Source organism: Dermochelys coriacea, chromosome 5 (assembly GCF_009764565.3).
Source record: "Dermochelys coriacea isolate rDerCor1 chromosome 5, rDerCor1.pri.v4, whole genome shotgun sequence".
NCBI lineage: Eukaryota > Metazoa > Chordata > Testudines > Dermochelyidae > Dermochelys > Dermochelys coriacea.
This window is the reverse complement of record NC_050072.1, coordinates 130,059,191-130,075,539: the sequence shown is the minus strand read 5'-3', so window position 1 is coordinate 130,075,539 and position 16,349 is coordinate 130,059,191. Positions and strand designations below refer to the sequence as shown.

Genomic DNA, 16,349 nt, shown 5'->3' with positions numbered 1-16,349 from the left:
ATAGTAAAGGCAATAGGAAAACACCTTGTTGCGAGAAGCTTTATATGGTATATGAACACGCAGCAAGCTTCTAGTGACAACCATGCAAATTGCTTATATGGAATAATTTGACACCCTCTACTCTGGTTGTCACAAATAATTATGAGCTTTAATTTCAACAGTGCTGGACCAAGATATCTCTGACACTATCTCCCCACTACACCCCATTGTGGTGGTTACAAGTGGCTGGCCAGCTCTTGCAGTCTGATCCTGAAAGCTGTGCACAGAGGGGTATTTTCTGTATTTGCTTCTACATCTCTTCAGGTGATTGCCAATGAGAGGAAGGTGACAGAGGTGAAGGAAGGAGCTGATTTTGGGGGCCATTGGTATTAGTAATGCTTAGGTTCGTTTTTATAGTAAGGGTGAAGCGCTAGCCCTGATGATGTTTCTTTGGGATGATCCTGAGCGCAAGGGGGCCATAAAAGTTGCCTAACCAGCTAGGCTGCAAATTCCCCCAGCACAGACCTAACGCCTCAGGTGATACTGGGCTGGGCTATCTCTAGGGTGCCACATCTTCAAGCCGCAGCATAAGAGGTATGGCCAAAGCACTTCTGCATCCGGTTGTAACTCCCCCACTAGACTGTGCGGCACACTGGCATAGATTATGGTCTGACATACACCAGTATAAAACTGGGGTAACTCCAGTGTAGCTGACGGAATGACATTGGTGAAAAACGTATAAGGGAGGACTGAATCTGGCTCACTAGGACATACTAAAGTGACAAAGCTATTAAGATAAAGGCGTGGATGATATTAACCATGTCATATTTGTTTGGCACACGGCTATCCTAATGGGGATGGTATAAAGTGAAAAACAGTGTTACACCAAAACTATTGAGATTATCTGGCAAAAATAAGGCCTCCATTGGCATGAAGTAAAGCAAAATAGAAGTGTGTTGGCACTTCTGCAGCATCTAGTGTCTCCCCAAAAGCTTTCACTCTTGGCATAACAACGTTTTCTCACCTCCCCAGCACACAAGTGCCTTCAATCTTTCTGCTCCTTTGTGCATCTGGCTGCTTAGGACAATGGCAATGAACTACCAGGCATAACAGACTGGCACAACAGCTCATTTTCCCACTGAAGCAGCATCACTGCAGAAGCACCTTGAAGTTAAAGTAAAAAGCTGTGGATCATCAGCTGAAGCAAAGACTTCATTGCCAACTGCATGTGCTATATTGCTGCATGCAGCACAAGGACCAGGCTCTGATATCATGACCTCTCTGCCTAGCCTACCCCCAGTCCCCAAAGATTGCACATGCAGTGGAGCAGAGTGAACTGAAATCTGCTCTCAATTGCTACAGATTCCATCCAGCTTCACTATCACATTGTAGTTATAACACAGGAGCTGAAGGGGGGGGGGGGGAAGGGGAGGAGAAGAGGGGAGAGGCAACATGGAGAAAAATCAGAGAGTGAGCCAGCACTTCATGGTTCCATTCACTTCCGATTAATTTAAACAAAAAATCATGTTTTAAGCTTAACACATTTTTCTTGGACAGAAGCTCTCAACGTGAACTGCACTGAGACTGCCGACAGGAAGCTACACATTCTAATAGAAAGGCGTAGAAGCTTCCTTACTGATTCCAGCAAGAGTAAGAACTTGACACAAAGCCACAAAGTTGTTCAAACAATTCAGCAAGAAAGCAGAGTCCACACTGGAGACAAACAATCCAGAAGAGGAGGAAACCTGATGTCTCATACTGATTTTAACGCAAGGTAGAAAAGACCAGGCTTCTCTGATTAAGCTGGCACATATTTTACTAGGTAGTAGGGGCCAGGGAGTGTACACAGACAATGTAAGGAATGAAAGACCACACACCATATACACTTTGCTAATTGTATCAGAGGTTTCTTGCTTACCCTTGACTTCCAACCCCTCTGCTCCCATTGCCTGACCACCTCACCTCCTCTCACTCATACTCTCCTAACTCCAGCTCCTTTTTCTTAGCATGAAAACTCACACTAGGATCCTCACTTCTCAGAAGGTCAATCCTTAACCCCAACTGCCTCTCCAACTTCCGGCGTCTTTCTTTTCCGACTGCACGTCCTGAACAAGCTGTTTATAGTCTCTGCCTTGATTTCCTCTCCTCTAATCCATGCAGCCTGTGCACTTCCCCACTCGGCTGGATCAGCTCTCATTAGCTCTCCGGTTACCTCTTCTTGACCAAGTCAAAGAACTGCCTTCACCTTCCCTAAGCTTTCTGCTGCTTCTGAGACAGTCAATCACTTTCTCCTTCCTGGATTTATACCGATGTGGTCTCCATTTTCTGCCTGCATCTGAGGGCTCTTTCAGCATCTCCTGTAGCAACTTCTTCACTTCCTTGCCTCACAGCTCTGTTCTCAGTCCCCTCTTTTTCATGAGTGACTACATCAGCTCGCAGCTTCAGCTACCACTCAAACATGCTCCCTCATTCCTGTCAACTTCCCCTTGTCCCTTACACAATATCTAAAGGTCTTTCTAAAGTATCGTCCTGGATGCACTTCTGCCACCACCAAAACCCAGCGGAGCTACTTCCAAAACATTTGCCACTTCTTGTTATCAGTACCTTCATCTTCCATCACAAGCACAAGGCTATTTTAGACTTCTCCCCCTTCCTCCCTTGCAAATCCATGATAGCACTAAATATCACTACATCTTGCCATTTATTCCATTTCATAAACATCTGAAAAAATTGGACCATTCCTTTCTGTCCTGTCATCATTGCCTGCTTTAGCTTTAATAACTGCCTCCTCCCTGGCCTCCCTCAGCACCAACATCTTTCTTCTCAATCTGCTTAAAACTCAAACTTTCAACTTGTCCTTTCCTCCAAAGCCCTGTGCAACACTGCCCCAAGCCAGTCTCAGATTTTCTCACCCATGTCACCCAGTCACACCACCCAATTTGTTTTCTTCTACTCCAGAACTCTTGCTTTCCTCCAGGCTGCCCCATACGCATGGAATGATCTCTCAGTCAGTGTGCTAGTCCCCACCCCTTCCCAAAGATCTGTGCTTTCATAAAGCCCACAAACTAACTCCTTCTCAAATGCTTTCTACATCCCATATTTAATAGGCAAGAGAAATCTGAATGGGTTTTTAAAATCATTTTGAGATACCACCTCCCCCAAATCTCTCAGTGTATCTTGTCTCTTACGCATGTCTTTTGGATAAAAAGGCTCTGGGATAGGGACTATCTATATAATAGAGTTTTGTACAGTTGGAAAGATATGGTCAGTACATAAACATTAACTCATAACCAAGTAGTTGGTTATTCATTTTTTCTTGATTGAATTTGCTGCCATATGGCATGTGACTATTGACAAAAGGAAGCGCTAATCAAGGTTTCTGATGTTTCCTCTTTAACTCAGTACTTGCTGCAAAATTATACAAAAATAGTGAAGAGAAAATAGCTAATTTTAACAGTACATCAAGTCTGTAAAGTTGGGTGTAAATTTACAGTGCTACTTTACAGATAATGACGTACACTGGGTGCAACTCAGGAAGTCAGACACTGAGATGGCATGTGGATAAACACTGAAAAATTCTCACTACTAAATAATGATTCATAAAATGATCAACCCTGTAGTGAAACTCAGTGTAACACTAATCATGGGTGAGTACTGAGAGAGAGTTTAACAAGGAAGTTCTTGACGTTCCTGTCCAGAGTCCAACCATTAACCAGTGGAGATAGAATACATGGATAGCTGTAATCTGTTTCATTTAAGTTACCATATAAAGAGCAGTTTAATATTTCTACTAATGACGAAAGCAGTTTCAGAAGTTCTGCATTTCACAGTTGTCCTGGTCCACAAAAAATTAGGGTCATAAGTAAATAGGAATTGCCACACTGGCTCAGACCAATAATCCCATCGCTGACAGGACGGTGCAAGAAACCTCACAGTGGGCAATTATGGAACATGCTCATTCAGAAATGTTTTTTGAACCAGTTCAGTTAGAGGTTGAAGCATTAAAGGGTTTATATTGCTTCCAAGCTATGTTTTCAAAATATAATTTCTATGTAGTAACTGCAAATTCCCATCTGTATAAATGTCTAATCTTTATTTGAACCCTGTTACGCTCTTGCTCTCAAGGCTGGCGTGTGAAATTTGCTGTCATCAATTAGCTGTGTGTTGTATAAGAAGTGTTCCCTTTTATCAGCATTAAAGTGAGCTGTAGCTCACGAAAGCTTATGCTCTAATAAATTTGTTAGTCTCTAAGGTGCCACAAGTACTCCTTTTCTTTTTGCGAATACAGACTAACACGGCTGCTACTCTGAAACCTGTCATTAAATTTACTGGAACAAAAAGTAAATCAAAGCCACTAGATGCATTCAGAAAGTCAGAGCACTGGACTGGGACATGGGTTTTCTTCTTGGTTCTGCCACAAGCCTACTGGCTAACCTTAGACAGGTCACATCACCTCTCTGTGCCTCAGTTTATCCACTTGTAAAATGGGGATATGATATTGCTACCAACTTCCTTTGTGAAGTGCCGAGAGATCGACAGATGAAAAGCGCTGTGTCAGAAGTAAGGATTGTTATTAGTGGCTTTGCTCTTTTAAGAAAACATACAAGATTACCTGGAAGACCAGATTTAAGGTTAGCAAGGTCAGCAAAGGGGTCGAAGTTCTGAGATGTTGCTTGGCTGAAAGACAAACCTGAAGGCACACTTGTCTGGCTTCCTGTAGTAAGAGCTTGGCCTGTGTCATAAAAACAAATATGACGTTATGTACAAGCCACAGATGGCAGGGGATGAAAAATATCCATTTTTTTTTAAAAGGTGTTGACAAAAAACTGTCTCACTGATTCATAACAAAATTGTTATCAATATTTTCTATGTAGATTCTTGTCTGAGGCCTCTCCTCCAAAATTCTTATGTTACAACGTTAGCTTTTGCCATGTCTATAACTGTCAGTACTTTAAAGCCAAGTACTTTAATGTGACTGTATTTAATGAACCACACGAGAGCCGCATATGGTTGTTCCATTGTTTTGCGTGGCTGAGATGACAGATATTTGGAGAGCACGCATTTTCTTTAGCAATGGAAATATGCAACAAAAATATATTGTGTAATACCTTCAAGTGCAGACTTCTTAGGCTGTTGTGATGCTAGGTTGGTAGTAGTTGGGGAATCTGCCCAAGAATCCCATCCACTTAAAAGATCTGGGTGGCTTGCGGAGGAAGTCATCTTAGGTAGGTCTGGCGCCAAATTTCCTACAAAAAAATTGCAAAAAATTGCCAGTAACAAACCCACAGTGGTAACTGCACTTTTTGGCAAGAGTACCCAAGACTTCTATCCAGACTCCCAGCTGGGTCACTATTTGGCCTGTTTACATTCCCTATATTACTACCAATTATCAAAATTATATAGTGTTGCTATGTGTTCTTACCCATCTGCCGTGTTCCAAGAAGGGTTCTGCCATTGGGGTACTCAAGAGATAGAAATCAAAGCCATTTTTAAATTTTGCCGAGCAGGCCAAAATAAAGGTACCTTCATTCACAGCCGCTGCTGTTAAATTAACACTTCAGCTCTTCCAGACTAACGGATCATACAAGGGTCACTGCTTCAGGGTCCTCATCTGGTTATTTACAATACAGCAGGTGTCTCCAAATCAGCAACACTTTAGGAATGGCGTTCCATGCCACTCAACAGCCCAGGAACTACCAAGCTGGACTGAGGGACATTTGCTCTCCTAAAATGGATTTACATGGGCTATGGGTAGGGTCAGTGGAGCTCCACTGGGGGGAAAGGTTTGTCCATGGGCGCAATACAATAACGACCACGTAGGCAGCTGAAGAGTAGGGCACAGCAAGGTGTCTTATGCTCCATCTTGGGAAAATAATTTTAGGGACAACTGAATCTTTTGATCCAGGAAGAAAATGTAGAGAGCGAACCTTCAGGCCCTTCCCTCCATGCATGCAGCAAAAGAAGAGTCTGTCCTGATTCAAGATGCAGGATGAAATAAGAACAAAATTAGACTGAGAAGGGTTTGAGGGGATGGTCCCATTGACTGCCATTACTTGTGTCTCATCTAGAGTATTAACTTAGAGCTGCTTCCTTCTTCCCCACCTCAGCAATTTATGCATTTCACTGATGGAATAAGCAACTCATATACATATTATTTGGTGTCCTTTCAGAGTCAGAAGCGCTAGATACATTGGCATTTATTAGTAAATAACATTTCGCTCCTCATGTTAGCTTTGAGCATTCCCTCCAACAGTTTGCTGAGAAACTAACATACAGGAATAATACACAATTTTGCAATGCATTTGTGCTCTCTCTTTTCTTGACTGCTCGGGCAATGGCTGACCAGAGATGCAGACTGCAACTGAAAAGTTCTTTGGTGAAGCTGGCATGTAGTTTAGCATCAACCCAGGACAGCTAACAGAACCAGGCCGTGTAACCCAATCACCACCACTCAGGAAAACATTACGATTTTTTCAATTTTTTCAGCCTTCCAACCCCAAAGAGCCTCACTTTTTGGAAGCTGAGAAAAGACAACATCACCACCCAGTGTGTGTGGAATATTCTGAAAATCTGTTTTAACAGAATATAATCTGAAGCTCCGTATTTGCTAAATCTCCTTTTTCTAGCCCCCTTATGTTCAGATTGTTTAAGTAAAGAAATTAAGTCTGTAGCTCTTATGGTTGCAAAGAAATCCTTTAAAATAGGAATTATGTGTAACCGACTCAGACATAGCTACCTCAGTCTGCAAAGAGCCCGGAACAACGTCTCAGAAGTTAGTTGCCTTGTTCATCTAAATAGAACGTTAACTCTGGATCCTAATGAGGACATTTTAAAATGTCAGCACTGAAGTATCATATCATATATTCAATCTTAGCTACCTCACCACTGATCATTTTAGCAGATTCCTCAAGCCAAAGTACGCCTCTGTTGCTGCATGTAACAGAAGACATCGGGATAGAGGACAGCTAGTTTCTGACAAAGGTTGCAGGAGACAAGCGAGCTAGGACATAATATAGCTCCTAAGTGAATAGCCATCCTCTCTCTCTGAAGATATTAAAACTACTTGTCCAAACTAGTCCCTCCGACAGGTTATTCCAAGTTGCAAACAGAAGGAGACACTCAAGCGTACACTTGTTTAACTTCTAATTATGATCAACTGTTATAGCTCTTCCCTACAATCTAATGAGATCTGGTGATTATTTACTTCCCATGAAACTTACTCATTCATTTATTATTGAATTATACGCACTCATCACTGCTCCAACACTGAGTTCAATCCATCTCATTATTGAGGATTATTTTAATGAACACCGACAATACTACTAATTCACTTTTTAATGAGTTTAAAATTGCTTCTCGATTCAGATGACCCTAGCTGTGCTTGTGTCTTGCTCTACATCACTGGTAGTGCTCTGGACATGGTCTCTCTCTGTCTCTCGCTAAAGAAGTTGCTCTCCTTTGCACTTGCATTTCAGATCACTGTACACCAGTCTGTGTTTCGTTTCACTTGGTGGGTTTTGCCTCTTGCCTTACAACACTCATTTAAATTAACAGCACTACAATTATCTTCCCATTCTCTAAATTTCTTATTAAAATAAATGCATAAACCTGACCACAAGGCGGGTAAAAGCGCAGAGATCCACTTCAGACACTGTACTGAAGAGTTTTCATTCTGGAGATAAATTTGAGAGATACCAAACAGCAATCCACCTCCCCATTTCTGCTGGGTTTTATGGAGCCTCTGTGACACCAGTTTGCTGCCAAAGGAAATCTGATGACAAATGCTGAACAATCTCACTAGTAAATCACTGAAGAGGAGAAAATTGGCTTTTCTGAAGTGCTAGATACATTGGCATTTATTAGTAAATAATATTTAGCGCCTCATGTTAGCTTTAAGCGTTCCCTCCAACAGTTTGCTGAGAAACTAAAACACTTTTGCAACATATTTGTGCTCTCTCTTTTCTTGACTGCTAGGGCAATGGGTGACCAGAGATGCAGACTGAAAGGAGGGATTAGAATTGTTCTATCTTCATGTGACACGCAAGCTTGCAATTGTACAAATCCACTCAAGATATCCATTTCCTGGTTTGGGGGGGAAGGGAGCACCTGAAACCTGAGGATATTTATGTTTCAGTGAATGAGGATTTTAGAGTATGCCATGCTCTTCCCCATGGCAACAAGCACCATCCTTGCTCTCAGCCAGCCTTTAAGAAGCTCTCCAGTGACTTGAGGTTTAAGAAAACACCATTCAGTCCTGGGGAGGAGGGGGCATAGCAGAGCCTCTCTCATCAAGAGTATAATTTAACCAAGGCGTACTTACCTGGGCTGTACTGTAATCATTACAAAAGTATCTGCTATCCACAACAGCCACAAAAGAAGAATACAAAAATCCAATTGCAATTTACTCATTCACAGAGTAAAACAAGGCTCAGTACAAGTAATATTGGTGCAGCTTATGTATGGAACACCACACCTCAATGCTAAGCAACTTCAGCTGATTTTCTGAATCCATTAGTTATGGCAAAGAAGAAATTTCATACAAATGTTTCACACATTGGGTCATCATTAAACACGTACAACAGAGCAAATGCTACTGGGGTAATTGCAGCAAAAAGTTCAATTAATGCTCCCCGCATTAGCCAGGGCACAGCTTTGTTGGGACAGGAACACTGGACACTCTTCCTGTGGCAAGAAAAGATCTGAATTGGAATAGCTGAGGCAATGTTCCACACGCCCATTCCTTTTCTCCCCTCTACCTCTATGCCTTCACCTCTATTTCTCTTTCCACCCCATGGTACAAGGCTTATGGGACAAAAGCGGTGGACACATGCCGCATCTGGCCCTGTTGTGTCCCCTGCTGTTGCCAATGGACAGTTGGGGTTGTACTGTGACTAAATGATTGGCTCCTGTCTGTTCCTTGCTTGGGTGGTGGGGGAGGGGAGTTTATACACTTTGTGGACTCCTCCTTTCAGCCACATTCTTCCCACCCTTAACCTAGATGCTGGATCTCGGGGGTGCCAGGAGCTTGGTTTAATCACCAGTTTGGGGGTCTGAAAGGGATTTCGCCCATATGACAAAACTAGCATATTGCTGTGTTGGCTTTTTCCCTTCCACCTGGCATCCAGGAGGGCTGGTTGGGGAATTTAGGTTACAACTGCTGCAAGGCAGGCTCCTGTGAGGTTGGTGGGTAGAGGGTCCAATTGATGTCCTCATAGCCTAAGGCCTGCATCAATACACATGATTCTCTCTTCACTCCAGTCTCAGCTCTGCAGAAAGCTGTACCATCACTCGTGTTTTCCTGCTCACTTTCTGCATGCTCTGATCTCCTCTGAGCAGTTCACCTTGCAGGGTTAAGGACCTCTTTGGCCAGACTTTCAAAGGAGCTCAACTCCCATTTACTCACCTACATGAAATGGCCCCATTTTCAAGAGTGCTTATTACGCAGTAACTCCCATGGAACCCTAATTTTCATCAACACATCCCAAAGGTATTTTCTTGCCTAAATATCTATGAGGAGCATAAACCCAGAGAGCAGAAATAAGTTGGAAAGGGACTTAATGCCCTTACATCAAAAAACTCAGTGTCCATGTTTGCTGTATCACAGCACTGAGATTCTGTAACAGAAGTGACAGCAGAAAAACAAAAAGATGGCAATTAAGCAGGATGCATAATTAGAGCCCTACATGGATACAAAATTTGTATACGCATCCAATCCGCAAAAATGGTCCGCAGATATAAAGTGGATATCCACAGATTTGCAGGGTTCTACACAATACAAATAGAGATATTTCTTCTTGCAGATGAGCTCACGAAAAGGCTTTGCACCCATGCAATAAACAAAGCAAGGCAGGCTCATTTACAGCAGCTACCAATATCCAAACAATTAAGGCCCATCTTCCATCTCTATTAATGCAAGTGCCATTAAGAAGTTCAAGCTGCCACAGTTGGGTCAAGAGCTTACACAAGATGTAATTTGATTAAAATAACTTTTATAAAGCAGCTGAGCCTAATTCATGGTATGGTTTTTAAAAGCCATTTTATCCATTGTGCCCTCCCGACACTGGTGACCCAAACACACTAGCTGAAATATGACCAGACCAACAGCTTTAGAAACAGAGACATGGCCTGTACCTTACTGTTTAGGGGACATGACTAAACAAGGGCTGGGTCAAGACTCAGCCATCTAACATCCCACCTCCATCTATGAACTGCCGAAAAGCTCCTAAGTGAACATGGTTAACTGCATGAAAAGACAACCTCCGAACAGGAAAGACTACCTTTCACTGCCTTCACTGGCATCCTATTGCTTGCTCTCTCATTTTCCCCCAGGCTGACACCACTGTTGTTCTCAGTTTTTATGTGGGTGAACTGTACTAATTTTCTGTAAACATTATTTTGTATGATCTTTGGGGCAGGGAATGGTCTAACTAGGTAACTAGTTTTGTGAAACATTTTGTTAGTTTACAGTAAAAATTCAGGTTTCAGAGTAGCAGCCGTGTTAGACTATATTCGCAAAAAGAATTTATGCTCAAATTTGTTAGTCTCTAAGGTGCCACAAGTACTCCTTTTCTTTTAGTAAAAATTCAGGGATTTTTAATAATGCTGTTGCCCCTTTGCTTTGTTCCATCCTGCCTACATGACAAAGCGAAACAGTGTGGCTCAATTCCCCTACCTGAAGTGCATAAGGACCTTTAGGCATTGTCTAAACTACACAAATAGTCACAGTTTTTTTTGCCTGAGCGGACAGAACATCTTGCAACCATGTTAAAATAGCCTTGTGATGGGGTATACAAGCCCACACCGGGAAAGGAGTAAAAGGACAATACTGGGCCCAGCTAGCCCCACCCCTCCAACCCTGCAGAGCCTGCTCCAAGTGGAAGCAGAGTTGAAAAGGAAGTAACCCAGCTCAGAAGTGGGGAGAAGTGCAGACCTACCCGTGCAGGCTCCTGGAAAAGGGATTACAGACACTTCCCTGAAGCACCAAGATGGTATGCTGAGCCCAGTGAGGTTAACGGTTTGGTTTCCTTTTTATTTTCTGTTTCCTTATCTGGGACCAGAAGCAGACGGAGCAGTGGTAGCAAGCGACCCAAGTAGGGTAAAACAGAGGGTTCACCACCCCCCTCCAGAGGTGAGTGTAGCTGACACTTCGAGGGCCTTGGTTCAGAGCACAGTGGAGTGGGTGAAGGCCACAGTGGAGTGGCTGCTCTCTCCTACTACTACCCTTCCCCCAAAGATGAGTGGACGCTAACCACTAGGCTACCAAGAACGCTACTACAATCTTGTCATGTTTAGATGTATTTATCCATCAGGATTCAAGTGTCAGTAAGCCTGCAAGCACTTCTTAAAGACAGCTTCATATCTACTATTGTTATAACACCTAACATCACTGTAAATGAAAAAAGTCACATGTTCAACTTGTTTACTCTGACCCTACACAAAGTGCTGCCAACTGCGCAAGTTTGCTGTTCCCTTGAATAACCAGGTAGCTGGTTATTCAACCGTCACCAAAAGCCATATAAAACATTAGCACGGAGCACAATGCCTTATTCGAGGAATTTCTTCATTTTTATTTTGGATATTATTTAAAAGGCATTATATTAAAATCTGGAGCAGTTTTTTGTAGTTTTCTTCTTTTTTTTAAATTAGTCGACTTAGAATTCAGGCTGATAGTCCCTTCAAAACAATTCCCTAAAATGGTTATAACATGGCTTTTCAAAACCAGGATTCAAAATTGTCTTTTAATATGGTCAGCTCTGTAGTGTAGACAGAACTTCTGAGGCTCCAGATAAGCAGGCTTCCAACAAACAAAAAACTGAAAAATTTAGGTTTACTTTTTTGTTACAAAACAGGGAGGGACAGTAGGTAGTGAAGTACATGTACTTTAGGACTATTGTAATTGTTCAGATACATTACATTATAGGTGAGTTAGTCTGGACCTTGATATGGGCTTGCTCTCAGTGACTGTGGCTGATGAATTCAGGCAACCATCACAACTCCACCAGTCCCTTCATTCATCAAACCAACGAACGATAGAGAAATACCCAGGAAGCTAGGAGAGACAGCCTCTGAGAGTCAGATACAGGGTAGGATTCCAAATCCATGCAAAAGCTTTTCCCATTTCGTCTGCCCTAATTTCCTACCAAAAAATTCCTCTTCTGAGGGACACCTGTTATCAAAGTAGATACTGAAACTTTCTATGACATTATTTTCAGTTGCACAAGTGATGATTTATCAGACAGCCTTCATATTGATCAGTTATACAGCAGCTCAGCTGAGAAAATGCAAATGGGCCTTACCATTGTATAAAGAAACAAGAAAGTATTGGGATGCGCCTTTAAGAGAAGAAAAAATTCCTCACTGCTTGGTATTAGTCAACAATCCCCCTGCACTTCTATATTATCCCTAGTTTCAGATGTGATTAATCACAGAATCATAGAATCATAGAATATGAGGGTTGGAAGGGACCCCAGAAGGTCATCTAGTCCAACCCCCTGCTCAAAGCAGGACCAAGTCCCAGTTAAATCATCCTAGCCAGGGCTTTGTCAAGCCTGACCTTAAAAACCTCTAAGGAAGGAGATTCTACCACCTCCCTAGGTAACGCATTCCAGTGTTTCACCACCCTCTTAGTGAAAAAGTTTTTCCTAATATCCAATCTAAACCTCCCCCATTGCAACTTGAGACCATTACTCCTCGTTCTGTCATCTGCTACCATTGAGAACAGTCTAGAGCCATCCTCTTTGAAACCCCCTTTCAGGTAGTTGAAAGCAGCTATCAAATCCCCCCTCATTCTTCTCTTCTGCAGACTAAACAATCCCAGCTCCCTCAGCCTCTCCTCATAAGTCATGTGCTCTAGACCCCTAATCATTTTTGTTGAGAATAGGTAATGTGTATATTCAGTTTTCCTGCATCATTAAACAATTGCACCTTGCCCTAAAGCATGAAAGATTCCCCAACACACATAGCTGGCATCTACTTCCATTTCGCAAAAGGAAAATCATTTTCAAGTAATATCTTGCTTTGAAATGAGTCCAGTGTGGGTAGTTTTATAAGCCTAGAGAGAGCATAACATGATAATTACACTTATTTACAATACGGACAAGGTATGTCCAGCCAGATCCCTTTGACTGGCCTCTTATTTTAAGAACAAACTAGTGTGGGATCCAATATTCCCATGCCCAGTTTTGGATACCATTTACATATGCCCCCCGACTTACGCAATCGTTCTGTTCCGGAAAGCCTTGCATAACTTTAATTTTGCGTAAGTTGGAAACGTAAACCCATATGTTACACAAAAATTTACGCAACTCGAAAATCCTATTTCTGGCTTATGGAACTTTTTCCATAAGTGCGAATTTGCGTAAGTTGGGTCTTGCGTAACCCTGGGAGCGTCTATATACGTGGCTAATACTCAAATTGCAATATGGCACACTGCAAAGTAATCTAGTACTACTCCATCAGGTACAAGAGGTTGTCCCAAAACAAACGTTTCCACAAAGCAAGCTTCTGAGAAGAAGAAAATGGCCCTGGATGTCAACTAGAGGAAAAAACAGAGCTGACAAAAAGGTATTACTATCCCCTTACCATCATCCACAGCTTCTAAGCTCACTCTTAACTGTATATAGCTCTCACAACCATTTTTTTGGTTCCACATATTTATTCTTCCTAGCCTTGTACCTGGCTGCATGGCAAAGCTGAAAAAGTTGCATGGCTGACCTTGTGCCAAACCACAGCACTTCCTTCAACATTAAAGAAAACAAAATCCCCACAGTGGCAGTGAGTGGTAATCTCAGGACCCACAGAGGATATTGTCCAACATGCCTTATAGAATCTGGCCTCTGTCTTGGTATGCAGGAACTACCTCTCTTCCACAGGGAACTTCAAGGTTTTAGAAAAATTGTGTGCACCTTGCCTGAGGGAAAGGCCCAATGCTATTTGTCATATTAACCATCTAGGAGGATCTCTTCCTGAGACAGTAAGAACTACTCCACTTAAGAAAATGGAGGATTGTGCCCCTGAAATGCCATGGCGCATATAACCTGACTCTAAATGGGTCCCTTGCCACTGAGCTCCTGTTTTGACATTGTTAAATTATAAGTGGGTATTTCACCTTTAGAAGCCTTTGAATACAGTCTAGTACTCACATTACATTAATCTCATAATCACCACCTGGGCCCTGCTCTGCTTAGTGCCGTACAAAAGTAAAGTTAGACCTGCACCCTGCTTCAAACTGCTTACAATCTGGAGACAAGATGCAATGAGTGAAAAGGCGGTAGGGAATGAAGACAGTTATATCATGTGGTTACAAAGACTAACCATTTACACAACATTTGCTCCCATCCCCAGGAGAGTGTGACCTAGGCCCACTAACTATAGTTTTCTTCATTCATTTCCCTCGCCTTCTAGGTAGGCCACTCCCCAATCTCCCATTTACCTGACATTATTAGCCCTTTATTTAAAAAAGATGCAGACTGTTCCCAGCACAACATGGGGAGGAGGTGACCAGCCTCTGTGAAGAAAGAAGTGGTTCGGGACTATTTAGAAAAGCTGGACGAGCACAAGTCCATGGGGCTGGATGCGCTGCATCCGAGAGTGCTAAAGGAGTTGGCGGATGTGATTGCAGAGCCATTGGCCATTATCTTTGAAAACTCATGGCCATCAGGGGAGGTCCCGGACAACTGGAAAAAGGCTAATGTAGTGCCCATCTTTAAAAAAGGGAAGAAGGAGGATCCTGGAAACTACAGGCCAGTCAGCCTCACCTCAGTCCCTGGAAAAATCATGGAGCAGGTCCTCAAGGAATCAATTCTGAAGCACTTAGAGGAGAGGAAAGTGATCAGGAACAGTCAGCATGGATTCACCAAGGGCAAGTCATGCCTGACTAATCTAATTGGCTTCTATGACGAGATAACTGGCTCCGTGGATGAGGGAAAAGCAGTGGACGTGTTATGCCTTGACTTTAGCAAAGCTTTTGATATGGTCTCCCACAGTATTCCTGCCAGCAAGTTAAAAAAGTATAGGATTGGATGAATGGACTATAAGGTGGATAGAAAACTGGCTAGATTGTCGGGCTCAACAGGTAGTGATGGCTCCATGTCTAGTTGGCAGCCCTTATCATGCGGAATGCCACAAGGGTCGGTCCTGGGGCTGGTTTTGTTCAATATCTTCATTAATGATCTGGAGGATGGTGTGGATTGCACCCTCAGCAAGTTTGCAGATGACACTGAACTGGGAGGAGAGATAGATACGCTGGAGAGTAGGGATAGGATACAGAGGGACCTAGACAAATTAGAGGATTGGGCCAAAAGAAATCTGATGAGGTTCAACAAGGACAAGTGCAGAGTCCTGCACTTAGGATGGAAGAATCCCATGCACCGTTACAGACTAGGGACCGAATGGCTAGGCAGCAGTTCTGCAGAAAAGGACCTAGGGGTTACAGTGGATGAGAAGCTGGATACGAGTCAACAGTGTGCCATTGTTGCCAAGAAGGCCAATGGCATTTTGGGATGTATAAGTAGGGGCATTGCCAGCAGATCAAGGGATGTGATTGTTTCCCTCTATTTGACATTGGTGAGGCCTCATCTGGAGTACTGTATCCAGTTTTGGGCCCCACACTACAAGGAGGATGTGGAAAAATTGCAAAGCGTCCAGCAGAGGGCAACAAAAATGATTAGGGGACTGGAACACATGACTTATGAGGAGAGGCTGAGGGAACTGGGATTTTTTAGTCTGCGCAAGAGAAGAATGAGGGGGGATTTGATAGCTGCCTTCAACTACCTGAAAGGGGGGTTCCAAAGAGGATGGATCTAGACTGTTCTCAGTGGTAGCAGATGACGGAACAAGGAGTAATGGTCTCAAGTTACAGTGGGGGAGGTTTAGGTTGGATATTAGGAAAAACTTTTTCACTAGGAGGGTGGTGAAGCACTGGAATGAGTTACCTAGGGAGGTGGTGGAATCTCCTTCCTTTGAGGTTTTTACGGTCAGGCTTGACAAAACCCTGGTTGGGATGATTTAGTTGGGGATTGGTCCTGCTTTGAGCAGGGGGTTGGACTAGATGACCTCCTGAGGTCCCTTCCAACCCTGATATTCTATGATAACTCTAAGAAGATGAGCCCCTGTAGGGAATTAGCATCTCTGAAATTTCCATTAGGTGGAGTTTTAGAAAAGTATCCTTATTCCAGGGTCCCTCATTATTCCTTGGGCAATTCATCATGGACATGTGGCATAGCATTGGTTTGTTCTAGGTAGGAAATACAAAGTGAGCTCACTTTGTTTTTGCCCATTATGATTAAAAGTATGTCACAGATATTTCTCGTATTTAGAAAACTCTGAGATCTATATCCTTTACAAGGGTAGCTAAGTTTCATTATCCTCGT

At 42.8% G+C, this 16,349-nt stretch overlaps 1 protein-coding gene across 2 annotated transcripts in view; it reads right to left on the bottom strand.

Annotated features, from left to right (window-relative positions):
* Positions 1-16,349, bottom strand: part of GAK (cyclin G associated kinase) — a 116,026-nt gene that overhangs the window by 12,567 nt on the left and 87,110 nt on the right. For both annotated transcript variants that reach the window (XM_038402083.1, XM_043514261.1), the window contains 2 exons: positions 5,088-5,225; positions 4,592-4,711 (listed from right to left, as the gene is read on the bottom strand). In XM_038402083.1, coding sequence (XP_038258011.1) covers positions 4,592-4,711; positions 5,088-5,225 — 258 coding nt within the window. The remainder of the gene's footprint in view (positions 1-4,591; positions 4,712-5,087; positions 5,226-16,349) is intronic.